At 49.7% G+C, this 27,877-nt stretch overlaps 3 protein-coding genes across 5 annotated transcripts; all 3 read right to left on the reverse strand.

Annotated features, from left to right (window-relative positions):
- Positions 1–837: 837 nt before the first annotated feature.
- On the reverse strand, positions 838–4,428 carry SMIM24 (small integral membrane protein 24). 2 transcript variants are annotated; one of them, XM_066343571.1, is made up of 4 exons: positions 3,248–3,451; positions 2,858–2,969; positions 2,509–2,571; positions 838–1,875 (listed from the first exon to the last, which is right to left on the reverse strand). In XM_066343571.1, exons 1-4 carry the CDS (start codon positions 3,312–3,314, stop codon positions 1,746–1,748), a joined length of 372 nt encoding a protein of 123 aa, XP_066199668.1. In that variant the 5' UTR covers positions 3,315–3,451; the 3' UTR covers positions 838–1,745. The 2 variants fall into 2 exon arrangements, with proteins under 2 accessions (XP_066199668.1, XP_066199659.1); XM_066343562.1 differs by lacking the exon at positions 2,858–2,969 and having other exon boundaries at positions 3,248–4,428.
- Positions 4,429–4,578: 150 nt separating this feature from the next.
- On the reverse strand, positions 4,579–5,549 carry SMIM44 (small integral membrane protein 44). The gene is made up of 2 exons (XM_066343548.1): positions 5,348–5,549; positions 4,579–5,141 (listed from the first exon to the last, which is right to left on the reverse strand). Exons 1-2 carry the CDS (start codon positions 5,547–5,549, stop codon positions 4,912–4,914), a joined length of 432 nt encoding a protein of 143 aa, XP_066199645.1. The 3' UTR covers positions 4,579–4,911.
- Positions 5,550–10,000: 4,451 nt separating this feature from the next.
- DOHH (deoxyhypusine hydroxylase) lies at positions 10,001–16,016 on the reverse strand. 2 transcript variants are annotated; one of them, XM_066343534.1, is made up of 5 exons: positions 15,802–16,016; positions 12,550–12,868; positions 11,994–12,070; positions 11,197–11,437; positions 10,001–10,791 (listed from the first exon to the last, which is right to left on the reverse strand). In XM_066343534.1, exons 2-5 carry the CDS (start codon positions 12,821–12,823, stop codon positions 10,472–10,474), a joined length of 912 nt encoding a protein of 303 aa, XP_066199631.1. In that variant the 5' UTR covers positions 12,824–12,868; positions 15,802–16,016; the 3' UTR covers positions 10,001–10,471. The 2 variants fall into 2 exon arrangements, with proteins under 2 accessions (XP_066199631.1, XP_066199624.1); XM_066343527.1 differs by having other exon boundaries at positions 15,851–16,015.
- Between the last annotated feature and the right edge of the window lie 11,861 nt (positions 16,017–27,877).

The raw sequence follows: 27,877 nt of genomic DNA on the forward strand, positions 1-27,877 counted from the left end.
GGTCAGTTGCCTGGCTGCCAGGGTGTTGGAGCTCTCCCCCTCTCCCTCCCCCTACCTGTCCTCCAAGGCCTTACAGAGTTGGGCCTAAACCTGCTGTGGGACCAGAGCTACCCTAAGGGAGAGTTGCTGGGGGTCGTCTAGAATCTGTCCATCCTGGTCTGTCTGTTCTTGCCCCTGTCCAGCAGGTTCTGGAGTGCAGCCCTGGCCAAAGGAGAAAGTGCAGGGTGTGGCTGGTGCTGCAGAGAGTAAGAGATGGGGCTCCCTCCCCTTGGTTCTGGGCTCCCTGGGGAGGGGTCCAGGGTTCCAACCATCCCAGTGGCACCCTGGAGTTCACCCTGACCCGTTCACTCCCCACAGCCAGAGCCATAGAAGGGGGGAGCTCAGGAAATTCATTTCCTGGGAACCTACTATGTGCTAGGCCTTGCAATGGCCTAGAAGCCCCAGTATCTCCAACAAGCCTCAGGGTCTGATGGTCAGAATTCTTGTCTTCATGTTGCAGAAGAGCTGACTTGAGGCTCAGAGAGGTCAAGCCACCTCCCCTGGGGCCACACAGCACTGCAGAGGAACACAGTTCTTCCAGGTAGGAGCCACAGTGAGGAAAGAATAACCCCCATCCAATCCCTACCACCACCCTCCTCCAAATTTGACCTTAGCCACAGCCTGCAAATGCGCCCACATTTTGGGCAGCCTGAGCTTCAGTCCTGGCTCTGCCAACAACAGCCATGGAGACCTGCCCCAGTGTCTTCCCTCTTTCTAAGCCTCAGAATTTCAACTGGAAAATGGGGCTAATTAGGTAGTGACAGAGACTTAGAAAGGAAGAAGATGCCAGGCGTCTAGTAGGGCGTTTATTTCATTCATTTATTTATGGTTTTCCTTCCTACTTGGTGGGTGATACTGGAAATGTTCTTAGAAGCCTTCTGGGATGGATTTTACCACCCCAGGAATAGGCCTCAGAGTGGAGCTCCAAATGCCATGCATTGTCAAAGTCCTCACTGAAGAATATTTAACTATGAAGAAATAGTTAATGCCCATAGCCCAGAGAAAGTGAGAAGGGGAAGGCTGGAAACCCAGAGGAGAAAATGCTAGTGTCACCCCAAGAAAATGCAGGGTCCAGTTCTCAAAAACCTAGTTACAGTTACCCAAAACATGGGGGAGGAGGGAGCAAGAATTTCCCAGGAAACAGCCCTGGGGGCTCAAAGTACAGGGCTCAGGGCAGCATCTACTCAGCCCAGGGCGTCTGCACAGCATGATCTTCCATACCTGCGGGGGCACTGCCTATAAAACCAAAAGCTTCCTCTCCCAGGGGGGAACTAGTCCCATGAAACAACAGGAACCTTTCTGAAGGGCTCTGATCAATTCTTTAATACAGGTCCCCAAGAAGCAGCTCCTGGCCCATATTGGACTTAGAGGAGGAGGTTCTGACCAAAAGACATCAGACAGAGGGAAAAGAAATCAGTGGGTAGAGGCAGCAGGAGCCATGAGATTCAGGAGAATTGAGGGTTCTTCATAACCAAGTGCAAAAAGAATCACCAGGCAGGACAAATCCAGAAGGAGGTGCACAGAGCCCATGGAAAGTGCAAAGAGCCCTCCTGAAGGGGGTGAGGCGGGTCCCAAGCCCCTTTTTTGGGCACTGTAGTCCCACTTCAGGTGGAGCTATTTTGGTGGTTTCAGGTCCAGGTCATTGGTTATAGGGTGTGGAAGGGGTATCTCTGGGGGTCTGCCTGGAGTAAGTGAGCAAACAATCTTCACATGGCTGTGATTTTGGCTTTCTCCTGGTCTCTGAGCTCCTCTTTCTCCTCCAGTTCCAGTCCCAAGTTGCTCTCTCCTTCCTTCTTGAAGGCCTTTTTCTCCTTCTTCTCCCTCTTGCCTTCTTTACTATAGAGACACAAAGGCCCCAGACCACAGTAAGAAACAGAGTCCTCCCATTTAGTGGACATTTACCTGTGCCAAGCCTTGTGAAGAGTATTTTACAGAAACTATCTTCATTGAATCCTCAAAACAACCCTAATAAGGCAACTTTATCGTTCCCAGTTTACAAAGGCAGAAACTAAATCCCAGTTGTCCCATGGAGGAACAGGTGAATGAATAAAGGATGGATGGATGGATAGATGGATAGATGGCACATCTTGGGCTCAGCTGAGAATCTTTCAGCCAGACTCCTGTACTCCTGTCCCCAAGCCTTTGCCCCCTAAGTCCTGACCTCATGGCTGTGGGACACAGTATCAGGAAGTCTGGTGGTCAGAATGGGCTTCTGTGAGGAGAAAAGATCTAAGCAGGTACTGAAGGAAAAGGAGCCAGCCAGAAAGATATGGGGAACAGGGTTCCAACCAGAGCCCACAATTAAGTGCAAAGGCCTTGGGGCAGGAAAGTGCTTGAGGTATTCAAGAACATAAAGAGGTCATTTGTGCACACCCATTTTCCCCAGGTGGGGACTCACACAGACCTCCTGACCTTCCTCCACACACACACACATCTACACACACCTATACACACTCACACAGGCAGTACCTCAGGTCCATGTCCTGGTACAGGTTGGTCTCCATTCTGAACATAGATTCCTCGTCCTCAGCCCTGTAGGAGAGATGGAGACGGGGGTGTGAGGGTGAGTTAAAGACAGGAAGTGGGGATAGCCTCATTCGAGTCTTCCCAGGGTTGGGGATTGTGAACTCCAGGAAGCAAGGAGGGGTGGGATGCATGGCTATCCTGGTCTGTGGGATGGGGATCTAACAGCAGGGAAATGGGAGAAGGGGAATGGGACCAGAGTAAGTCACAAAGTGGGAGGGGGGTGCCCAGCACTTTGGGGGGGTAAGACAAAAAGGGACAGACAGCTGTGGGGGTGGGGGTGATGGTCTCCCACCTCCCTTTAGAACACCAGATGCGGTTGGCCAGCAAGAGGAGGAAGACTATGAACAGGAATCCCACAACGGCAGCCAGGCCCCTCAGCCACGGCTTCAGGCGACGTTCTGTGGCTGTTGGAAGGTGGGGGGAGATGGGACTCAGAGATGGAGGATGTTAGGGCCCCCACCAAAGTGAGAGGGAGAAGGGACCCAGGGTTTCTTGACAGATGGAATGGAGTCTTGGACAGGGGCTGGGTGTCAGAGAAGGGTTTTATGGAAGGGAAGGGGACGAGGGACTCGGCCTAGGGAGGGGCCTGGTCCCTTTCATCTTCTGCTTGGACCCCTCTCCTCAGGGGATATGGTGAGCTCATCCCCGCAACCCCTCCCCACCCCAGAAGTGGGACCCCTACCCTGCTGAGCTGCAGCAGGCGAGAGAAGCAGAGCACTGAGCAGGAGAAGGGTCTCCAGGGTCTCCATGGCCGCGGGGGAGCTCGGCAGCTGGAGTGCGCAGTTCAGGAGAGCACAGTCCTCTCTGGCGGGGCGAGGCCCAGCCCAGCCCTTGATAAGCCTTTGATAAGGAGGGCCTGGGGCAGGGACAGGCCCTCCCTTCACCCCACCTGGTTGGCATCCCCACCTCCCCCAGGAGGGCAGACTCTGGACCTGGTGTAACAATTAACCCGGGACGTCTGGCACCTGCACCCTGTGCCCTCCCCGGGCCGCCAACCCTGAGGTCCCCCAGGCTCCCGGCCACAGGGGAGAGGCCAAGATGGCCCTGATCTTCTTTCCTGCACTTTTATGTGTCATGTTGTTTCCTTCTCTAAACACCCCACAACATTTGCTGCCTCCATTTTACAGAAGCTCAGTGAAGCCAGGAGTTCTGAGGTTGTGTAGAAATAGCCAGAGCTGGGATTTGACTACACCACCAGCTTATGCTGCATCATCCTGGCTCCCTAACCCCTGGGACCCACAGTCACTGATAGACTGAGCACCTAAACTGGAAGGGATGGGCAATGTGCCCACCAGCCACCACCAAACCAGCTGCTCCTATGTGGTCAAAGAACGGAGCACACTGGGCAGCTCAGATGACTCAGGCCCCAGGCTCTCCTGCCCATCAGTCTTGGTCCCCGGGTTGATTAGATAAGGGGCCCTGCCTGGGTGAAGGAGGACCTCACCCCAGCTGCCACGGGACAGCCACAGCCTAGGCACATGGCAGAAAGGCTAGGGGTGTGGGGGACTGGCACTTCTCCAGGCCAGTGAGATTGCCACAGGGTCTCTTGCACATGCATTTATGGACTGCCACTCTATACCCAGAGTCTCTTCCTCTCGTGAAGTCTAACTATAACCACTTTGCAGATGGACCACTCACGTGACATTACTGAGGAAACCCAGCCCTAGGACAGATCCACTTCACCAGCCAGCAGGCATCTATGAAGCTCCTACTGTATGCCCTGTCCCATGAAGCTCGGAAGGGAAGGAAGCTACAGGCACTGTCCTCTAGGGGTTCTCAGGCTAATTGGGGGGTCAGGACACCCAGAGACCGGTCCAGTGGCAGAGCAGCAGAGCTGGGAATGAGGTGGGGAGTGGGTGGTGGGGGTGGAGAAGATTAGGAGATGGGGGTGCCCAGCAGAGCCAGGGGGGGCCAAACCCCAACCAAGTCATTTCTGGGCTGTATGCCTTCATTTCCCCATTTGTTAAATGGGGGCACCGAGTCCCACTCAAAAGATTAAATGAGATAATACACAAAAAGGGCTTGTTTAGCACAACAGCACATACTAAGCACTAGCTAAGGGCTGGCTACTATTATTATTATTTTTAAAGTCTTGGCATTCTTGGTTTACAGATTGCCGACCACTTGGCAGAGGCTGGGCGGGGTTAGATTCTGGAAGTTTGAGGGAGCAGGAGTGTAGAAAAATACTCAGTGTCCAACCACCAGAACCTGGCAGCCAAGAAAGAGCATGTTCTTTGCCAACACAGGGCAGAGCAGTGAAGAAAGGGCTTTGGTGAGCACAAGTTCAGTCTGTACAACACAAAAGGGGTTGGCTTCCAGGCCTTGGGTCCGAGGGCAGCGCCAGGCTCAGTCCAGCCTCCAGAAGGAACTTCGGATGGGTGGTTCCTTGAAGGTGATGGAGGGGCGGTGGGGGACCTGGGTGGGGGCTGCCCCTTCGCCACTCCCACCAGTGTCCTCATCACCTCGCCAGGCCAGGGCAAGCTGCAGGTCTAGCTCCTCCAGATCCTCACCCTCCAGGCTTGGGCGCAGCGGCCGGGGGGTGTCCTCCTGGTCTGGCTTTGGGCCAAAGGCCCAGTCTGTGGCAGGAGGCTGGTAAGTAGCCTCCCCAGGCCCTTCCCACCCTCCACTCCCTGAAATGAACCCATGGAGGCCCTCAGCCTCCCCAAGTCCCCTATCCACCCTCCTACCCTCCTACACTCCCTCACTGGGAGAGGTCTTGGACCCCCTCCCCCCAGTGACCCAGCACTAGCCTAAGCCAGGCTCATGGTGGGTTTGGGCTCACCAGCCAAGTCGTGGGCGAGGTCCTTGATGAGATGCCCAACAATGGCATAGGCCACGGCCACCACCAGGAACACAGCCAGCAGCAGGTACAACACGTACCTAGGCAGGAGGATGGCGTCCAGAGGTGGCGGTCGGTACTCTTCAAACAGTTGCGGGGTCTGGCTCCAGCTCTCAGCCCTCTCCTCATCTACCAGTCCCGGCATGGTGGCCACCTGGAGCAGAAGAGGCCCAGAGGTGACCCGTGCAGCGGAACTATTAAGGGGCTTTGGGTAAGAAGATTGGGGCTTTGCTACGGCCACCATCTGCCTGGATGAATCACATTGCAAATCACTTCCGCCCACTGCCTTCCCCCCAACCCCGCCCTCGCTTGGCTTCAGCCACGACTGCTGCTACCCTGACATCTCCACCTCAGGGCCTTTGCATGGGCTGTTCCATCTCCTGGGACAACCCCTGCCCTCATGGAGCTGACATTCAAAGTGGGGAAATGGACTGAGAAAAACATAACCTTAGAGTAAATGATGTATTGTGTTAGAAAATGAGCCCTGGTCGGTTAGCTCAGCGGTAGAGTGTCAGCCTGGCGTGTGGAGGTCCTGGGTTCGATTCCCAGCCAGGGCACACAGGAGAGGTGCCCATCTGCTTCTCCACCCCTCCCGTTTCTCTGTCTTCCCCTCCCGCAACCATGGCTCAATTGGTTTGAGCACATCAGCCCCGGGCAGAGGATGGCTTTGTGTAGCCTCTACCTCAGGTGCTAAAAATAGCTCAGTTGTGATCATGGCCCCAGATGGGCAGGGCATCATCCCAGACAGGGGTTGCCAGGTGGATCCTGGTCAGGGTGCATGCAGGAGTCTGTCTCTCTATGCCCTCTCCTCTCACTTAAAAAAAAAAGGAAGAGACCTGTGGTAGCACAGTGGATAAAGCGTCGACCTGGAAATGCTGAGGTTGCCGGTTCAAAACCCTGGGCTTGCCTGGTCAAGGCATATATAGGAGTTGATGCTTCCAGCTCCTCCCCCTTCTCTCTCTCTGTCTCACTCCCTCTCTCTCTCCTCTCTAAAAGTGAATAAATAAAATTTTAAAAAATTAAAAATAAAGAGCTCATTACTGAGTAATACAAAAAAAAAAAAAAAAAGGGAAGAAAATAAAGAGGGTAGCCGAAGCTATACTATAACATTTGAGCAGAGGCCTAAAGGAGGAAGGGAACTAGCCATGGGAGTTCCAGGAGGAAGAGGTTCCAGGCAGAGAACAGTCTGTGCAAAAGTCCTGAGGCCAGACTGTGCATGGCATGTTGGAGGAACAGTGAAGAGGCCCCTGTGGCTGGAGCAGAATGAACAAGGAGAGAGAGAAGAGGTGAAGGTAGGGAGGGAATGGGGCATGTTGTGCAAGGCATTGTGGGCCTCAACGGGGACTTGGGTTTTTCCCCAGAGAGAGGTGGGAGGCCTGCAAGGACTGTGGACAGAAAAGGAACCTGACTCAGGTGCTCAATGGCGTCCTCTGGTGGATGCTGAGGAGAGGGCAGACTGTGGGGGATCAGGCTGAGAGAACTGAGCTCATCATCCAGGTTGGCCATGATGGGGCTGGACCTGGGTGAAGGTAGAAGAGAGGAAAAGAAGTGGGCAGATCTGGAAATAGGTTTTAAACTGGTCACACCAGAATGTTTTTAGGCTGAGCACCTAAAATGATGGAGCTTTCATTTCCTGTAAAAGGAGAAACTTCAGAGGTAATACAAGAAAATGTAAGGACATACTGGTTTTGGGAGTGCCTCACCAATTTAAAAGTGCATAGAGCTCAGGGGAGCCCCAGCTAGAGACAGGACTCAGCACAGATGAGGTTAGATTCCCTACAAACTATGCACCAGGACGCCTAGAGAGTGTGGCCTGCAGAGGGAAGATGTCCTGGGCCCAGCCCTAAGCAATGAGGGAGCGGTAAGGTGAACTGAGGATCCTGGAGGGCAGAGGGAAGCTGGGCAAATGCAGGATCCCTGAGGAGTTCCCAAGAAGAGGGGATGCCCGTGACACTGAGATAATAAGTGTATATTTAATCTTTGTCAAGGTTTCCTGGAACTGAGCTCCTGAAACTATCATTTTCCAAGGGATGAGGGTGAGAAGACCCCTTTGTGCTTCCTTTTTTTTTTTTTTACAGAGATAGTCAGCTAGGGTCAGACAGACAGGAAGGGAGAGAGACGAGAAGCATCAATTCTTCATTGTGGCACCTTAGTTGTTCATGGATTGATTTCTCATATGTGCCTTGACAGGGGGCTACAGCAGAGCGAGTGACCCCTTGCTGAAGCCAGCGACCTTGGGCTCAAGCCAGCAACCCTGTGCTCAAGTTGATAAGCCCACACTCAGCCGGTGACCTCAGGGTGTCAAACCTGAGTCCTCCATGTCCCAGTCCAACACCCTATCGAATAAGGCCTATCCACTATGCCACCACCTGGACAGGCCCCTTTGTGCTTTTTTTTTTTTTTTTTGTATTTTTTCCGAAGTGAGAAGCAGGGGGAGGCAGACAGACTCCCGCATGTGCCCAACCGGGATCCGCCCGGCATGCCCACCAGGGGGCGATGTTCTGCCCATCTGGGGCGTTGCTCTATTGCAACCTGAGCCATTCTAGCCCCTGAGGCAGAGGCCATGGAGCCATCCTCAGTCAGTGCCCAGGCCAACTTTGCTCCAATGGAGCCTTGGCTATGGGAGGGGGAGAGACAGAAAGGAGACGGGGGAAGGGTGGAGAAGCAGATGGGCACTTTTCCTGTGTGCCTTGGCCAGGAATCGAACCCGGGACTTCCACACACCAGGCCGACACTCTACTGCTGAGCCAATCGGCCAGGGCCACCCCTTTGTGCTTCTTAATTTGCCCCTCCCACTATGCCTGAGCAAGGCTAATGAGTATGCTCCAGGGCTGGGAAAACCAACCACAGGTGAAAGGGAACTTTTAAGTGGGAGGAGGGGAGCTAGAGAGACAGATTACCCCATGCGCCCTGACCAGGACCCATTTGACAAGTCCCATCTAGGGCCAATGCTCAAATCCAGAGCTATTTTTAGCACCTGAGGCTGACATGCTCAGACCAACTGAGTTATCCTCTGTGCCAGGCAGATGCTTGACCCATCCAGCCCCTGTTGCGGGAGGGGAAGAGGGAGAGAAGGGAAAGAGGGAGGAGAGAAGCAGATGGTTGCTTCTCCTGTATGCCCTGGCCAGGGATCAAATCCAGGACATCCATACTCTGGGCCAATACTCTATCCACTGAGCAAATCAGCTAGGGTATATAAAGAACTTTTAGCTCCACCCCCGACACTGACTGCACCCACCAGCAGTGATTTCATCAAGTTGCCAAAGTGATGGACCCTCTATAAAACCCCAAAATGAAGGGGCTCATGGAGCTTCCATGTGCCAAGAAGATGGTATGTCCCAGTTCCACGGGACCTGTTCTTGGGACCCTTCTAGACCTAGCCCTGTGTGTCTCTTCATCTGTGTCCTTTACAATAAGTAGGTAAGTAAAGTCCTTTCCTGAGTTCTTTTCTTTCCTTTTTTTTTTATTTTTATTTTTTATTGAGAGGCAGAGACAGACTCCCGCATGTGTCCCAACTAGGATTCACCTGGCAAGCCCCCTATGAGGCGATGCTCTGCCATCTGGGGCCTTTGCTTGGTTACTTGGCAAAAGAGCTACTATATTTTAGCACCTGAGGCAAGGTCATAGTGCCATCCTCAGCACCCAGGGCCAACTTTGCTCGAACGAGCCATGGCTGCAGGAGGGGAAAGGGGAGAGAATAAAGAGGGAAGGGTAAAGCAGATGGTTGCTTCTCCTGTGTGCCCTGACCGGGAATCAAACCCAGGACTTCCACACACTGGGCTGACGCTCTACTGCTGAGCAAACTGGCCAGGGCCCTTTCCTAAGTTCTGTGAGCTGTTTTAGCAAATCCTCAAATATGAGGAGGGGGTGGTGTAGGAACCTTAGTGGGTCAAAAGTATAGGCCAAGGTTTGGAACCTGTTTAAAGTGAGGCAGGCCTTGTGCTCTGGACCCATGAGGTCAGTGCTAATTCCGTGTCGTAATGTCAGGACTGAATTGCAGGACACCCAGCTAGTATCCACAGAGAAACAGAAAATTGCCTGCTGTGGAAAACCCACACATTTGGTGTCGAAGAGTTGTGAGCAGAAATGAAATCATTGTGGAAAATGGGTCATAGTCGTATCCATGCCCTCATGGAATCTCCTCACCTGCATCAGGTTGTTGTTGACTCACAGAAGTCAGCAGAAAGGTGAAACTAGGTTGTTGGTAGGTTCATTTTACAGAGTGGTAAATGGGTTGCTCAAGGCTATACCTGGAAGCAGGGGTGTGGGGGCAGGAGCTGGGATAGGGGTCCATAGCCCAAGCTCTTAGCCATACCAGCAAACCCCTTCCCTCAGGCCTACAGAAGGGTCTGCAGAGGACCAGGCTTGGGGGGCTGTTTCCCCAGCCCTTTTGGAGGGGGCTGACTACGTCGATGTTCTGCAGAATAGGTGATGAAGCAGGGACACGGGCCTGCACTGGTCACAAACTGTCTGGTACAGGACAGATCACAGAGCTGAGCTCTCCAAATGCACCACACCTCTCCCATACACACAACTTAGATGTTCCTTGACAGTAGCCAACTTAACCCCTGTAGCCCCCAACAAACACAGAGTCAATTCTTGCCAAAAATAATTTAATATTCCACTTAAGCAGTGACCTGGAGCCTTTGTCCCGGCCTGGCCTGAGGCCCAGCCCACCCAAGGACTGGTGTGGGAAGTTAGAGGTCCAGACCCTACCCAGACCCACTGGATATAGGTTTCTCCACGGTGCCTTTTCCTCACCCCCTCATTCCTGAAGAAACTGGGCCACCCAACCTCCCCAGGGCAGAGCCCCACCCCTGCACGCCTGCAGAGCCTCCCAATCTGATAGCCCACCTGGTGCACTGCAGCCCTGTGCTAAGCCCTCAGTAGGGGAAGGGGAGAGCAGAGACCTCAGCCTGGCCCTGGGGGGACTCAAGATACAAAAGTGGCTGGGGTCTGGCCAAGCGAACAAGTTAGGGAGCCAGGGAAGCAAGATCGATTCACACCAATTCAGTTTACATGCTGAGTCCTGTAGAGGAGAGGCCCTGGGCCAGGTGAGCAGTGGCTCTAGGAGCGGGACAGTCGCAGCTGCTCCAGCCCATCGGCGTACTGGAAGGCCGGCCCCATCTCATACTCACACATGTCCAGTGCCACCTCGCAGCTCTCCCGCACCACACGCTCAGGGTCAGCCATGTGGGCCCGCAGGGCAGCCAGGCAGGGTGGCCGAGCAATGGCTCCCAGGGCCTCAGCACACTCATGTCGCACCATGGGGTTCTCAGTCCCTTGGGCCAGAGCCGCTGCCAGCTGGGGCACAGCCGCCTCATGCTGCAGCTGGCCCAGAACGTAGCCGATCTCATGGCGAAAGAGAGCACTGCCACAGCGCAGGCCTGTGGGAGGGAGTGGCGGCAAGAGTTGAGTCACTGGCTGGACAGTGCCATCAAGGCAGGTGAGGACATGTGAGGATATGGGGCTAACCACCCAAGGGGCAGAAACAAGTAAAAATAACAGGAAGAGGTTAAGGACACTAGAGCCAGGCTGCTGAGGGTCAAATCCAAACTCTACTAACTGACCAGCTCGCTGTGTGATCTCAGGAAAGTCTCCTTGCCTCTTGTGCCTCAGTTACCCCATGAAGAATGGAGGTAATAGGAGTGCCCACCATCTCTAGGATGAGTTAATTTGTGTAAAGCCCATGGGGAAGTGTTGGGGGTAGGCCCAGAGTACACGTTCCCTGGGACAAGTTGTTCCATGTCAGAGATACAGCCACTAAGCCTCACCCCGGGGCCCCTCCTCACCTTCGGCCAGCACCAGGGCAGCCTCCTCACCACCAACATCTCGCAAGGCAAACATGGCTCGGTATCTATTGAAGAGTGGCTGGGCCTCGTCCAGCAGCACTTCCCGCAGCTGCCCCACATCATGCTCCTTGGCGGGCGGGGCTGGATCCACTGAGAGGTAGGGCCCTGCTGCCACTGGCTCCCTGCTGTGCTGCTGTAGCCACTCCAGCCGACAGATGGCCAACTGGCACGTCTCAGCCACCTACACAGAGAGAAGTGGCAGGCGGCCATTGTGGACATAGCGGTAGCCCTAACAGGCCCCCTTCCCCATCCTCTGGGAGTAATTAGGAAAAGGGAGCTAGGGAGCAGCTTATCAGAACCAAGTGAGAGATGGAGTCAGGTAGAAACAGCCAACGCAAAGGCCCTGAGGTAGGACCACTGGACCTGTGAGGGGAGACCTAGCCACACAGGTCACCTTCCTACAGGTGGTCAGAACAGACTATTTAGAGCCTGTGCGCTACAGTGAGGACTGGAGATTTTATTCTAAAGGTGATGAGAAGCCATGACAGGGATGAATAGTGGAGGTGCAAGAGAGGTGAATACAGCTCCTCAGTGGCTCACGGCCCCGGACAGGCTGGTTTAGCCAGGTGGGTTTTGATGGAAATGAAGTGTTCAGTTTTGCCCAACTGGATAGCAGCCTGTACCCATCCTGACTGCCACCTCCTTCCGGTAGGCCAAGTAGTCACCATGGCAAATAGACCTATGGTCTGGGGCTGGTCCAGGCAAGAGCAGAGATGGAGAGTGCCCAGCCAAGTTACCTCCACAACAGGGTCAGTGGAGTACTGCTTCAGGATCTCCAGAACTTCTGGGTCTCCAATGGCCCCCAAGGCCTCTCCTAAAAAGAACCAGGCAGAGAGAGCTCACATTGATTTGTGGGGAGGACATGGGCACCTCAGGAGATGCTCATAACACTCAAAAAACATTTGTCCAATGAATGAAATGAATAGATGAAATAAGTTAACAATCTACAGCCCACCACCTGTTTTCATATGCACATAAAATGGTTTTTATAGTTTAAAAAAATTGTTTTAATCAAAGGGATAATGTTCCACAGCATGTGAAAATTATATAAAATTCAAATCTCAGCATCCACGAAGTTTTACTGGCATGTGACCACACCCTGTTAACTCTGGTTTATGGTAGCCTTTATGCTACAATGGCAGAATTGAGTTGTAGCAACAGCCTGTCTGGCCAATGGGACGGAAAATATTTACTACCTACCCTTTACAGAGGTATGCTGAGCCAATTTGGACTGTGTATGAGTGGAGTGGACACAAGAGGCAGAAGGGCGCATGCCCTCACCTCACCACTCACCTGCCTCATGGCGCACCATGGGCTCCTGGCAGGTGTCACGTAATACATCCACCAGCACAGGGATGGCCCGGCGGTCCTGCATCTGGCCCAGGCAGTAGGCCAGCTCATGCTTGAGCAGGGCAGAGTCATCGCTAAAGGCCCGGCTGATCCAAGCAATGGCTCCCGGGCCACCAAGCCCTCTCAGTGTGAAGAGCGCCCGGAAGCGGGCCTGCAGTGGCTTCTGGGGGTCCACCAGCATCTTCCCAATGTCCTCTACCTCTTGCTCCGTCACCATGGTGCACACCTTTTTCCTTCCACAGCTCCTTTCAGGCACAACAACCTTGCCACAGAAAACCAAAAGGCAGGTAAGATGTGTTCTTCTGCTCACTGACTTGTTCATTTAATTTAGAACCTGGTGAGTGGTTTTCTACCTGTTGTCCAGTCTGGGTATCTAGGTTGCAAATCCGGCTCTAGCCCCATCTACTTACTGTGTGGATCTCCCTAAGTTGCTTTCCCACTCTGGGCCTTTGGTCTATTGTATATATCAGCAATGACCTCTGCTGGTCTGCTCTTCACACAGCAGCCAGAGGAACTGTGGTAGCTCGTCCCCAAGAGACCCTCCAACGATGTCTTGGTATCTCTGCCCTATGAGGCCCCCTCCCACAATGAATAGGACTGACCTGTGTACACAATAAGATATGGAAGAAATGACAGTGTGACTTCTAAGGGTAAGTCATAAGAAACACTGTGCAGTTTGTTACAGAGCACAGGTAACTGATACAGGAATACTTTCCGCATATAAACTGACCGTGTGACTCACTTGCAAAATCCTCCTATAATACCTCATTATTCCAAACACCTTGAGTGTCCCATGTGACCTGCCCCTGTCCCCTCCCCATCCTCACTTCCTCTCTCCCCTCGCTCATTCCATTCCACCAAACAGGCCTCCTCACTGTTTCTCCAACACACCAGGCACAGTCTTGCCCCAGGGTCTTTGCATGAGCTGTTCTCTCTCTCTCAAGAGCACTCTTTCCAAAATGCCCCATGCTTACTCTCTCACTTCATTGAGTCTCAAATGTCATCTCTTCAGGAAAGCCTTCCATGGTCATAGTCTTCAATGTTACTCCTCCATCACTTTTCCCTTGTTCTGCTTTATCGTTCTTTGAAGCATTTACACTACTAGATACTATACTGTATTTCTTTATTTTTATTTAAGTTTTTCCATTGATGAGAGAGAGAAGTATCAACTCATTGTTCTACTTAGGTGTTCCATTTTGGGTTGTGCACTCACTGTTTTCCACATGTGTCCTGACCAGGGATCAAACCCACGACCTTAGTGCTTTGGACAACACTCCACCTACTAAGCCATCCAGCCAGGACCCATATTGTATATTTACTAGTTTAGCTGACTTCGTCCTTCTGATCCCTCACATGAATAGGAGAACTCTAAAAGTAGGGATCGAGTCTCTTAGTCACTGCCATAGTCCCAGCACAAAAAAAGGTCCTCAATAAGAACAATAATCCTAACAGTAACAGCAGCTGACATCTATAAAGCATGTGTTATAAGCCAAGCACCTCTTCTAAGCCCTAATGGTCATAAATTAGTTTAATCCTCACCATAACCAGACGAGACAGGCACTATGATTGTCACCATTTTACAGGAAAGGAAACAAGCACAGAGAGGTTAGTGACTTGCTTAGAAACATGGAGAGTTATACGCCTGTCCAGGTGGTGGCGCAGTGGATAGAGCGTCGGACTGGGACGCGGAGGACCCAGGTTTGAAACTCCAAGGTCACCGGCTTGAGTACAGGGTCGCTGGCTTGAGTGTGGGATCACAGACATGACCCCATGGTCGCTGGCTTGAACCCAAGTTCGCTGGCTAGAGCAAGGGGTCACTCGCTCTGCTGTAGCCCCCTCACCCCACTCATCAAGGCACATATGAGAACACAATCAATGAACAACTAAGGAGCCCCGACGAAGAATTGATGTTTCTCATCTCTCTCCCTATCTGCCCTTCTCTCTGACTCTGTCTCTGTGAAGAAAAAAATAAAAGAAAAAGAAAAAAAAAACATGGAGAGTTATAAATCCATGTGGTTGGGCTCCAGAGTCAAGCTCTAAACCAGACACGGCTTTGAATGGTTGAAATAAAATAAAATCCTCCCTATCCTCTTAACCAACGTGGACCCGATGGCCATGTCATAAACCTGACAAGCAGGCTTTGGCATGCCAGCAGCCCTTTGGCTCCCACAGCACAGCAGGGCCCACCTCAGTTTAATGAGGGAGGTGCAGATGCTTGAGTACAGGTGACCATCAAAGGAGGTGACTCCTGAAAGGATTATCAGAATCCACAGAAACCAGGAGTGAGCAACAGTAAATCAAGGACAGATAGAACCCAGTACTCCTGACAGACCCTTGATAAATACTTGTCAAATAAATTGAACATCTACTGCCTACCAGGCACAGTACTAAACACTTTATATACAGTATAAATCCACTAGTATCTGTAAAACAGGCCATTGGGGCACAAGGACCTCACAGAGTTACTGTGAATGAAATGACGCTTACCGAGCTCAGAGTACAAGTGCTGGCAACCCAGTGCGCACTTAATAAACCTAAGCTAGTATTAAATATTTCTGCACGGAGCCCCACACCCACCTTGTGCTCAGAACTAGGAAGGGTACACCTACTACCTGAAAGCCCGCAGCTCACACCTGAGGCCCAGTTTTCAGTGGGAAGAGAGGACCACAGTGTGCGAGTGGGGGCTGACGGAATCAGCCCTCAACCAAGGCAGAATGTGGGAGTCCGCTCACCCCTATGATCTCAGAGTCAAACAAGATAAATCAGTAAGGGATGGAGAAAGAGGAGACCTAGATCCTGGAAATCCCTGCCCTCCTAGAGACCTCTCTATACCAAAAATTCCCAACAAAAAAGTAACGAGGCTCCCCCCCCCCCCCCGAGAGGTCGCCCCACACGGAATCCCAAAGGGCTGCTCGCAAAATTCCTTTCTTTGGAAGAGACTCCTAAGAACCAGATGCCTCAAGACCTGTCTACGCGGGTCCTTCACAAATTGGTTCTCTCAGGACCCGGAGAAAGGAGTCGTGTGATATAAGACCCCCCACCCCCACCCCCAACACGTGCTGGGTCCCCAGCAAAGGGGTCCCGGGAAACAGGCTCCCCAGAACTCGGGTGAAAGAGCTTGCCGGGACTCAAGACCCCTCAGGAGGAGGAGCCTCAACCCGTCAGCCAACGAACCCCAAAAGCGGGACTTCCCACCTCAACGAGGCGTCTCCCCGTGTCCGCCCGCTGGGTCTGGGCTCCGTACCGTGCTCCCTACCGCCGGACTCCCGAGCGAGTTCCAGAAACGCAGAACCAGCCCGCCTGGTCCGCTCCCGCAGCCGCCGCCGCCGCTCCTTCACAGACAGCAAAGATAGTAGTGTGCTCTAAGGGCCGCCATCTCGCCGCCCGCGCGACCTGGATGGACAGCACCAACGCAGCGCTGGAGGGGAGATGTAGTCAAAGGCTCCGCGGCGGAAGAAGGCTCTGAAGTGCTAGTCGGCACCGGTCCCATAGCTCACACTCCCACACCAGGCGGCTTATAAGAGCAATCCTTAGCGAAGGGGGAGCGCGTGCCTGTTCTTTCCACTGAAGAGAGTCTCTGCGAACTCTCCACCCGGTACGACAAGTGAAAATGGTTTGTGCCGATGGAGGGGGTGGAGGGAGCGGTGGTTAGCGACAGAGCATGCGCAACTCCCTACGGGCGATGGACTCTTGGGAGACTGGGAACTGGGGGGTTTAAATACATGGTAGCTGACACTTCTCGTTCCTTCCTCTCCCCTGCCTTTTTCTCTCTCCTCTGTAAATCAATAAATAAAATATTTTATAAATAAGTAAATACACGCTTTACCCTGATTGAGTAGCCTGGTTGTTTGGAAGGTCGTCCTGATGCACCAAGAGTGCGTGTTTGATCCCTGGTCAGGGCACATGCAAGAATCCATCAATGAAGGCGTAAATGAGGTGGAACAACAAATGGATGTTTCTCTTCTCTCCCTTCCTCCCTTTCTAAAATCAGTAAGTAAAAACTTTTTTAATAATAAAAATTTAAAAAGACACGATTCATTTACTGAATGGGCGGTGCTGAGATCATGACAGTCTGCAGGCTTTACCATCGGAATAACTTGGAGTGTCATAATCAGTAACGACATGCCCTGACTTAGGTATTAGGAGGATCATTCAAGTTGGTGTGTGAAAAAAAAACCACAGTAGTATTTTGGGTTAATTTTGAAGGTGAAGCAAGCAGGATTCACAGATGGATTGGATACAAAATTTGGGTCAAAGAGTCTTATCCTGTTAAGGATAAATACAAGGATGTTGACGTAAGTAACTGGAGGGATAGAGTATCTTTAACCATTAACCTCCCCACCTCATCATTCCACAGTCCTCTTGACTCTACTTCTAAAACAGAGTAAGAATTTAGTCACTTCACTCATCTTTACCATGCTCATGATGGTCCAACCCACCACTGGCTCTCACCAGGATAATGTCCACACAAGAAAAAAAGAGTTTTTAAGCAACTATGTCAAATCACTATGGTAGTTCCTCAAAACTACCGTAGGAATACACCCAAGAGAAATGAAAGCAGGGACTCCAAAAATTGTACATCAATGTCCACAGCAACATTTTCACAGTGACCTCAGGTTCTGTTAACCTCCATTATATTTTTTCTGTCTCTGTGAATTTGACATCTAGGGATCTCATAAAGTGGGTCCTTTTGAGACTGGCTTATTTCACTGAGTGTTACGACCACAAGGTTCATCCACGTTGTAACATTTGACAGAATTTCTTTCCTTTTCAAGGCTGAATAATATTCTATTGTACTCAGTGGATCACATTTTGTTTATCTATTTACCTACTGATAGACACAGATTGTTCCCACCTTTTGGCTATTGTGAATCATGCTTTGGTGAACGTGGATGTGCAAGTATCTATTTGATTCTCTAGTTTCAAATTTTGGGGGTAGATACCTAGGAGTGGAATTATTGGATCATAATTCCAATAATGATCCAATTTTGAGTTAAACATATCTTAACTCTATGTTTAACTTTTTGAGAAGTGCCAAACTTTTGCATAGCAGCTGCACCATTTTACATTCCCACCAACAGTGCACAAAGGTTCTAATTTGTCCACATTCTCACCAGCACTTATTGTTTTCTAATTTTTTTTAAAGATTTTATTTATTTATTTAGACACAGAGAGAGGGATAGATAGGGACAGACAGAAACGCAGAGAGATGAGAAGCATCAATCATCAGTTTTTCGTTGTGGCACCTTAGTTGTTCATTGATTGCTTTCTCACATGTGCCTTGACTGCGGGCCTTCAGCAGACCGAGTAACCCACTGCTCAAGCCAGCGACCTTGGGCTCAAGCTGGTGGCTTCTGCTCAAACCAGATGAGCTGGGCTCAAGCTGGCGACCTCAGGGTCTCGAACCTGGGTCTTCCGCATCCCAGTTTGATGCTCCATCCGCTGCGCCACTGCCTGGTCAGGCTGTTTTCTAATTTCTGATAGCCATTATAAGTGTGGCTTATTCTGAGATACATAAAAATTGGATATACTGGCCCTGGCTGGTTGGCTCAGTGGTAGAGCATCGGCCTGGTGTGCAGGAGTCCCAGGTTTGATTCCCGGCCAGGGCACACAGGAGAAGCACCCATCTGCTTCTCCACCCCTCTCCTTCCTCTCTCTCTCTCTCTTCCCCTCCCGCAGCCAAGGCTCCATTGGAGCAAAGATGGCCCGGGTGCTGAGGATGGCTTCATGGCCTCTGCCTCAGGCGCTAGAATGGCTCTGGATGCAACAGAGCGACGCCCCAGATGGGCAGAGCATCTCTCCCTGGTGGGCATGCCGGGTGGATCCCGGTCGGGTGCATGCGGGAGTCTGTCTGCCTCCCCGTTTCCAGCTTCGGAAAAATGCAAAAAAAAAAAAAATTGGATATACTGTAGTTATGGATAGGTATATAATAGAGCAAATTAGAAAATGGCAATTGGAGAAAGTGCTCTGTGGGCATATGACAATTCACTGTAAAATTCTTTCAATTTTGCTATACATTTGAAAGTTTTCATATGAAACCTTTAGATAAATTGATGGAAGGTGGGGAGAGAAAGGCTACTTCTATTCTCAGTGTTAGAACATTCCAAACTTACACATTTGAAATGTGTTTTAACCTTTTTCTTACTGTTTATTTTATTCAGTTTAGTGGGAGAGGGAGAAAGGAAGAGGGAGAGACAAGAACATTGGTCTGTTCCTGTCTGTGCCCTGACCGGGAACTGGACCAGCAACCTCTGTGCTTCAGGATGATGCTCTAACCAACTGAGCTATCCAGCCAGGGCTGTTTTAACTTTTAAAAAATATTTTTAGTTATTGATTTTGGCAAGACAGAAAGGGAGAGAGAGAGAAACATCAATTTGTTGTTCCACTTATCTATCTCTTTCTTGGTTGATTCTTCTATGTGTCCTGGCTGGGGTTTGAACCTGCAACCTTGGCATGTTGGGTTGACACTCTAACCAAATGAGCTACCTGGCCAGGGCCTGAAATGTGTCTTAACATTTTTTAAATGTATTTATTGATTTTAGAGAGAGAGGAAAGGAGAGAAGAGAGAGAGAGAGAGAGAGAGATCTATCTGTGCCTGTATGTGCCCTGACCAGGGATTGAACCCACAACCTTTGTGCATCAGGAGGATGCCCTAACCAACTGAGTTATTTGGCGGGGGCAATGTGTTTTATCTTTTAAATGTGGAACCTTTGAGTCTGCAAATTCATTTTGACAAATTTATGATAGCAGTGTTTTTTAAAAAGTGAAAATGGCTCGCCCTGGCCAGTTGGCTCAGCGGTAGAGTGTCGGTCTGGCGTGTAGGAGTCCCGGGTTCGATTTCCGGCCAGGGCACACAGGAGAAGTGCCCATCTGCTTCTCCACCCCCCCTCCTTCCTCTCTGTCTCTCTCTTCCCCTCCCGTAGCCAAGGCTCCATTGGAGCAAAGATGGCCTGGGCGCTGAGGATGGCTCTGTGGCCTCTGCCTCAGGTGCTGGAATGGCTCTGGATGCAACAGAGCGACGCCCCAGAGGGGCAGAGCATCGCCCCCTGGTGGGCATGCTGGGAGGATCTCGGTCGGGCGCATGCGGGAGTCTGTCTGACTGCCTCCCCGTTTCCAGCTTCGGAAAAATGAAAAAAAAAAAAGTGAAAATGGCTCCTTGCTACTTGCTGTAAGTGCCTCTTGGGCAGTAAGCTGGGGAATAGTGGGCTAATCCGAAGTGCCAGCCACATGTGCACCTGCCTCGTTGCTATGCCTCACAAAATTGAGGAAATCAAGAACTGTCTGCTCACAGCCAGGCGAAAGGATGCCAAATCTGTCAAGACCAAGAAACATAATGTCATGTTTAAAGTCAAATGCAACAGATAGTACCTTTATACCTTGGTCATCACAATGAGAAGGCAGAGAAACTGAAGCAGTTCCTTCTCCCAGGTTTGCCAGTTAGGAGCTGAAATAAAATAGACATGCTAATCTGAACGGTTATACAATGTTAAAAAGTCAAAAGAATAAAACAAAATTTTAAGTGAAAATGAATCACTCGTTGCAACATTATTTGAAACGGCAAAATAAAAAGAAGGAGAAGGAGGAGGAAGAAGGAGGAGGAGAAAGAAGAAGAAGAGAAGGAGAAGGAAAAGAAGAAGGAGAAGAAGGAAGAAGAAGAAAAATGGGAAAAACACTAACAGCCCTGCGTCTGCCTCCACTGGAGTCCGGCCCCCATCATTAGTTACCTGAACCAGTGCAAGTCCCCTCCACCCTGTATCCTCGGCTTCTGCCCTCTTCTTCCACAGTCTGTACACTCCCCAGCAGCCACAACAGGGCGCCTGTGAGCACCCATGTCGGGTCCTATCTCTGCTCCGCCCACAGCCCTCAGGGACTCCCAACTCCTTTGGGGTAAAAGCCCAGGCAAGACTCTGCATAACCTGTCCCTGTCTCCTTCCAGCTTTTACCTCCTCCCTCTCTCCCCCTCGCCCGCTTGTTCTGCTCCAGCCATAGGAGCCTCCTGCAGTTCCTCCTTTGCACATGATCTTCACTCCATCTGAAACATTTTTTCCTCCAAATATCTCTGTTCAATCCCTCACTGAAATTTGCTCCTTTGCTCAAATGTTACCTCCTAAATGAAGCCTTCCCTGAGCACTTTAATTCAAATCATAACCTCGCCTGCAGCATTCTTTTATCCACTTCCCTGCTTTATTTCCCCCCATAGCATCTATATTTTACTGTATGTCTAATTTTTTTGGTTACTGTCTGTCTTCCACACTAGAATATATACTGCTCACAAAAATTAAAGGATATTCCAAAATGAATATGAAGCAATTTAAAAAACCATTTGATTTTTTAAAATTTATTTATTCATTTTAGAGAAGAGAGACAGAGATAGAAAGAGAGAGAGAGAAGGGGGGAGGAGTAGAAAGCATCAACTCCCACATGTGCCTTGACCAGGCAAGCCTAGGGATTTGATCCGGCAACCTCAGCATTCCAGGTCGACGCTTTATCCACTGTGCCACCACAGGCCAGGCTGATTTTTTTTTATTAAACAAAAACATCAGAAAAGCAAACGAGCCTGACCAGGCGGTGATGCAGTGGATAGAGAGTCAGACTGAGATGTGGAGGACCCAGGTTCGAGACCTTGAGGTGACCAGCTTGAGCGCAAGCTCATCAGGTTTGAGCAAGACTCACCAGCTTGAGCCCAAGGTCGCTGGCTTGAGCAAGGGGTCACTCAGTCTGCTGTAGCCCCTCAGTCAAGGCACATATGAGAAATCAATCAATGAACAACTAAGGAACCACAACAAAGAATTGATATTTCTCATCTCTCTCCTTTCCTGTCTGTCTGTCCCTATCTGTCCCTCTCTCTGTCTCCGCCACAAATAAATAAATAAAATTTAAAAAGCAAACGACAAGTCAAAGAAAGTTGTTTGACTATGCAAATGAGATGTAAAACCAGTTTTTATTTCATTGGTGAAAATGCACTATACAAAAGGCTGAAAGTACTGGAGTATCTACACATTCTCTGATCCCCTAATTTTTTTTTTTTTTTTGTATTTTTCTGAAGTTGGAAACGGGGAGGCAGTCAGACAGACTCCTGCATGTGCCCAACCAGGATCCACCTGGCATGCCCACCAGGGGGCGATGCTCTGCCCATCTGGGGCATCGTTCTGCCGCAACCAGAGCCATTCTATTGCCTGAGGCAGAGGCCACAGAGCCATCCTCAGCGCCTGGGCCAACTTTGCTCCAATGGAGCCTTGGCTGCTGGAGGGGAAGAGAGAGATAAAGAGGAAGGAGAGGGGGAGAGGTGGAGAAGCAGATGGGTGCTTCTCCTGTGTGCCCTGGCCGGGAATCGAACCCGGGACTCCCGCACACCAGGCCGACGCTCTACCACTGAGCCAACCGGCCAGGGCCTGATCCCCTAATTTTTGTGAGCAGTTGTAAGTACCATGAGAGCAGAGGTTTGTGTCTGCTTTGTTCTCCATGATCTGATACAGCCTAACAGGGAAATAAAAATAGAGCCCTGATTTGTAGTGTTTGCCAGTTCCAGTGGTGCAGATACTCATGAAATTCCTGCCAGTGACTCTTGGGAGTCAATACATACGGGCTCTAGCACATCACTATGTGGACCCGCAGCAGCTGTTACACAACACACCTGACATATAGTAGGTGCTGAATAAATATTCGAGGAAAGAATAAATGAATCATCCATCAGTAGGAGGACTGATTAAGTAATGGATTAAATATGCCATGTGTAGCAACAAATGCACTTTGATAGGCCAACTATGGGTTTAAGACATTCAGTCATTCATGTAAAAAATACTTGTTGGGTACTGTGTGCCATGCATGTCCCAATCAAGAAGGACATAAAATGAAACACAGTCTATGGCCTCATGAAGCTAACATTCTGATTATTTTTATTATTATTTTATTGTCTTCCTGTATGTTCTAAAGTTGACTCTGTATGACTGACTTTGTGGCTGACCCTGGCTGCACATTTTGTGGATTATGATTCTAGAAGGCTACAGGGCAGCAGGCCAGGAGTGATTGGCCCCAAGACTGCCCTGGGGGAAGGAGATAGGCCCAGGGGTGCAGGAAGCAGATATTGAAGCCACACCCAAAAGCAAGGTCTGTACCTGCCAGGGACTTGGAACCTTGGACCTGTAGACCAGTGATAGCAGGAGAGAAACCTGCTTCCCATGCCTTCTGTTTTCTAGGCCTCCTCTCTACTTGAGCAAAGCCATGGAGGTCAAGAATCCAAACTCAAGATCTCTCAGCAGGACCACGCTCCTTCTGAAGGCCCAAGAAGAGGTCCTTTCCTGCCTCTTTCAGCTTTTGGTGATGGCTGGCAGTCCTTGGCTTATAGACACATCACTCTAGTCTCTGTCTTGTCTTCTGGTGGCTATCACTCTGTGTCTGTATTCCAATGTCCCTCTTCCTATAAGGACAACAGTAACTGGATTGGGGGCCCACCCTACTCCAGTGTGATCTTACTTTAACTTCATTCCTTCTGTCAAGATTCAGTTTCCAAATAAGTTCTTATTTCCAGGTACCAGAGATCAGAGAGTGGACATGTAATTTTGGGGGACACAGTTGAACCTATCACATTTAGTTATATTTCTGATCTCAGCGTGGGCATCTAGCCTAGCCTCCTGCCCCAACCCATGTAGAGTGAGAGACTTCCTGAGCTCTGATCCCGTTCTCTCTCTGCACCCAGTGCAGAGCCCAGGAACAATTTATTGAATGTTTACTGGGCTCTGTCACCCCTTTGTCAAAACGTGAACCTCTGCTAAAAAAGGGCAAAATAAGAATCAAATGATATTCTTTACAAATGGGACCAGAGAGGACACAATTTTCAGCTGTGTGGATGGGGGATGAGTACAAAATTGAAAAATTGCCCCCCAAATTCAGTAAATATGATTAATAATATATATAAATTTTTTTTTTTTAGTGAGAGGAGGGGAGGCAGAGACAGACTCCTGCACTGGGACCTACCAGGACCTGACCGAGACCCACCCAGCAAGCCCACTAGGGGATGAAGCTCTACCCATCTGGGGCCCTTGCTTCATTTTGCAACCAGAGCTATTCTTTAGCATCTGAGGTGGAGGCCATGAAGCCATCCTCAGTGCCCAGGGCCAACTTGTTCTAACCAAACCTTGGCTGCAGGAGGGAAGGAGAAGAGAGAGAGAGAAAGGGGAAGAGAGAGAGAGAGAGAGAGAGAGAGAGAGAAGAGAGGGGGAGGAGTGCAGAAGCAGATGGGCACTTCTCCTGTGTGCCTTGACTGGGAATCAAACCTGGGACATACACACGCCAGGCTAATGCTCTACCACTGAGTCAACCAGCCAGGGAATACTATTTTAATGCAAATTTTAATCTTTTAAAATTGTCATTTATATTGAGATCATTGTAGATTTACATGCAGTTGTAATAACTAATATGGAAAATGCAGTGTACCCTTCACCCAGTTTTCCCAAATGCTAACTGGTATAAAACACAGGCAAAACTTTAGTATAATATCATGACCACGATATTGACATTGACACAACACACCAGTTTTATTTGGGCTTCTCCGATTTTCCGTATACCAATTGTGTGTGTGTGTGTGTGTGTGTTAAGTTCTATTTAAGTTCTATACAATTGCCCTGGTCTGGTAGTTCAGTTGGTTAAAGCATTGTTCTGCTACACAAAGGTTGTGGGTTTGATGAGAATCCACCAGGGAATGCATGGATGGGTGAAACAGTAGTAGTTTCTTTCTCTCTCCCTCTCTCTTTTTCTCTCTCCAAAATCAATAAATTTTAAAACATTTTAAGTTCTATACAATTCTGTTACTCTGTAAGTTTGTGTGTCCACACCACAAGTGATGATATAAAAACAACGATGGCCTAGGCTGGTTGGCTCAGTTGGTTGGAGTGTTGTTTTGAAGCGCCAAGGTTGCGGGTTCGATCCCCAGTCAGGGTGCATACTGGAAGCAACCAATGAATGCACAACTAAGTGGAACAACAAATGAATGCTTCTCTCTCCCTCTCTCTCTCTCTTCCTCTCTCTAAAATTAATCAATCAATAACAATTAAAATTAAAACAGCACCAACACCACAAATATGGGAGGCTGAATAATGACTTCTCAAAGGACATTTGTGCCTGCATCCCCAGAACCTATGAATATGTTATCTTTCATGATATAAAAGATACTGGCCCTGGCCAGTTGTCTCAGTGGTAGAGCATCAGCCTGGCATGTGTATGTCCCAGGTTCGATTCCCAGCCAGGGCACAGAAGAGAAGCGCCCATCTGTTTCTCTACCCTTCCCCTGTCTCTTTTCTCTCTATCTCTCTCTTCCCCTCCTGTAGCCAAGGCTCCAGTGGAGCAAAGCTGGCCTGGGCTTTGAGGATGGCTCCATGGCCTCCACTTCAGGTGCTAGAATGGCTCCAGTTGCAGCAGAGCAATGCCCCAGATGGGCTGAGCATTGCCCCCTGGTGGGCATGCAGGGTGGATCCCAGTCAGGTGCATGCAGGAGTCTGTCTGTCCACCTCCCCACTTTTCACTTCAGAAAAATAAAAAAAACAAAAAAAGAGAGAGAGAAACTTTGCAGGTGGGATTAAGTCAAGGATCCTAAAATGGGAATGAGATGATCCTGGATTACCCAGGGGTTCCAATATCATCACAGGGTCCTCACAAGAGGGAGGCAGGAGGGTCAGAGACAGAGATGGAAGAGGTGCTTCCGTGAGGATGGAGGGAGGGGCGATGAGCCAGGGATGTGCTACCTCAAGAAGCTGGAAAAGGCTGGAAATATTCTCCCTGGAGTCTCTGGAAGGACCAGCCCTACCTACACCTAGGTTTATCCTCGTGAGACCCTTGTCAAACTCCTGACTTCCAGAAGGTAAGATAATAAATTTGTGTCATTTAATGCTACTAGGTTTATGGTTATTTTTTATAGCAGCAATCAGAAACAAATGTACCATGAGTTCTAATATTGTTATCTTATAAAATGTCCTTCCCTCATTAATGCAGTATTAAAAATTCAAAATTAGCCTGACTGTGGTGGCACAGTGGATAAAGCGTTGGCCTGGAATGCTGAGGTCGCCGGTTCAAAACCTTGGCCTTGCCTGGTCAAGGCACATATGGGATTTGAGGCTTCCTGCTCCTCCCCCCTTTCTCTCTCTCTCTCTCTCTCCCCCACCTAAAATGAATAAATAAAAAAAATTCAAAATTAATGCAAAAAAATTTATACTTTTAAATAAAGACAGGAGGCCCTGGCTGGTTGGCTCAGCGGTAGAGCGTCGGCCTGGTATGCGGGGGACCCGGGTTTGATTCCCGGCCAGGGCACATAGGAGAAGCGCCCATCTGCTTTCCACCCCCCCCCTCCTTCCTCTCTGTCTCTCTCTTCCCCTCCCGCAGCCAAGGCTCCATTGGAGCAAAGATGGCCCAGGCGCTGGGGATGGCTCCTTGGCCTCTGCCCCAGGCGCTAGAGTGGCTCGGGTCGCGGCAGAGCAATGCCCCGGAGGGGCAGAGCATCGCCCCCTGGTGGGCAGAGCGTCGCCCCTGCTGGGCATGCCGGGTGGATCCCGGTCGGGCGCATGCGGGAGTCTGTCTGACTGTCTCTCCCCGTTTCCAGCTTCAGAAAAATACAAAAAAAAAAAAAAAAAAAAGACAGGATCCACTTTGGCCTGTGGATAACTTCCACCCTAGCCCTGTCAATGCTGTTTTTATTGGAAAGAAAACAACCAAGTCAGCCTGACCAAAGAGTGGTGCAGACGATAGCACTTTGGCCTGGAATGCTGAGGACCCAGGTTCAAAACCCTGAGGTCGCTGTTGAGTGTGGGCTCATCCAGCTTGAGCGCAGGCTCACCAGCTTGAGTGTGGGGCTGCCAGCTTAAGTGCGGGATCATGGACACTGGCTTGAAGCCCAAGGTCATTTGGCTTAAGCAAAGGGTCAGTCACAGGCTCAGCTGGAGCTCCTCAGTCAAGGCACATATGAGAAAGCAATTGATGAACAATTAAAGTGTGGCAACTATGAGCTGATGCTCCTCATCTCTCTCCCTTCCTGTCTGTCTCTCTCTCTCCTTTGCTAAAAAAAAAAAAAGAAAAAAGAAAAAAGAAAAGAAAAGAAAAGAAAAAAAGCCAGATGGCAGAGGTGGAATTCTGATTCAGATAAAATTTGCTCACTTTCTTTTGTTCTCTGAGTGAGCACCAAGTTTGGTCTGAAACCAAAAACAGACATATGTGGATTTGGACTCTTTCATCACCATCAGAATTTTTTTAAAGTGTAGTGCCCCTGAATCATTTTGTTTAGTTCCACGTGTCATGTTTTAGCTGGAATGTTGATAATCTGGGTTTGGGGAGAAGAGCAGTAAATATTAGACATGTGTTTATTGAGTCTGGTACAGGATCTGAAGAAAGAGATAAATCAGACCTAGTCTGGAGGGGCAGATAGTGAAGAAGCTTCTTCACTTGACATTTATTGATCTCCTACCCTATGCCTGACACTGCCCTTGACCTTCTTTGTCCAACAGAATTTTCTATGATAGACACAGTCTATATCTGCACCATCCAATGTAGTAAATACTGGCTAGCTGTGGCTACAGAGCATTTGAAATATGGCCACTACGGACTGAATCTTTAACTTTTAATTTTTTATTATCTTAGAGAGTCAGGGAGATAGAGAGAGACAGGAACATAGAGCAGCTACTGTATGTGCCCTGACTGGGGAATTGAACCAGCAACCTCTATGCTCCAAGCTATCTGGCCAGGGCTTAATTTTAATTGATTTTTAAAGAGTCAGAGAGAGGAAGGGAGAGAGAGGGGAGGGGGAAGAGAAGCATTCATTTGTTGTTTTACCCAGGCGTCCATTTTTTGGTTGCTTCCCATGTGTGATCTGACCGGATATCAAACCTGCAACCTTGTTGTTTCGGGACGAGGCGCTTAAACTGAGCTAATCTGCCAGGGCCTAACTCTTAAAATTTTAAATGGAAACAAAGAAATTCTGATATTTGATTCAGTTATGGAAAAAACTCTAAAGCATTCTTGGAACACCTTGGGTCTGTGAATCTAGTTTTTCACCATAAAATTTTATAAAACATAAATAGATATCAAGTATTCCCAGTGAAAATTATAACCCAAATCGAGATAAGCTGTTAATATTCAATACACACTGGATTAAAAAAAATATTTTATTGTTAGATTTTATTTGTTCATTTTTAGAGAGAGAGAGAGAAGAGCTAGAGACAGAGAGAAGGGAGGAGGAGCAGGAAGCATCAACTCTCATATGTGCCTTCACCAGGCAAGCCCAGGGTTTAGG

This window comes from Saccopteryx leptura, chromosome 1 (assembly GCF_036850995.1).
Source record: "Saccopteryx leptura isolate mSacLep1 chromosome 1, mSacLep1_pri_phased_curated, whole genome shotgun sequence".
Taxonomy (NCBI): Eukaryota; Metazoa; Chordata; class Mammalia; order Chiroptera; family Emballonuridae; genus Saccopteryx; species Saccopteryx leptura.

Bases quoted from the DNA above. Each gene is read 5' to 3' on its own strand.
- SMIM24 (XM_066343562.1), bottom strand. From the start codon at position 3,465: ATGCCAACCAGGTGGGGTGAAGGGAGGGCCTGTCCCTGCCCCAGGCCC. The intron at 2,572-3,247 runs GTAGGGGTCCCA...TCTCTCCTACAG, and splicing joins GCCTGCTGCAGCTCAGCAGG to GGCTGAGGACGAGGAATCTA. The intron at 1,876-2,508 runs GTACTGCCTGTG...GTGTCTCTATAG, and splicing joins TACCAGGACATGGACCTGAG to TAAAGAAGGCAAGAGGGAGA.
- SMIM44 (XM_066343548.1), bottom strand. From the start codon at position 5,549: ATGCCGGGACTGGTAGATGAGGAGAGGGCTGAGAGCTGGAGCCAGACC. The intron at 5,142-5,347 runs GTGAGCCCAAAC...CTCCTGCCACAG, and splicing joins CCTCGCCCACGACTTGGCTG to ACTGGGCCTTTGGCCCAAAG.
- DOHH (XM_066343534.1), bottom strand. From the start codon at position 12,823: ATGGTGACGGAGCAAGAGGTAGAGGACATTGGGAAGATGCTGGTGGAC. The intron at 11,438-11,993 runs GTAACTTGGCTG...CTCTCTGTGTAG, and splicing joins CCACTGACCCTGTTGTGGAG to GTGGCTGAGACGTGCCAGTT. The intron at 10,792-11,196 runs GTGAGGAGGGGC...TCCCTCCCACAG, and splicing joins TGCCCTGGTGCTGGCCGAAG to GCCTGCGCTGTGGCAGTGCT.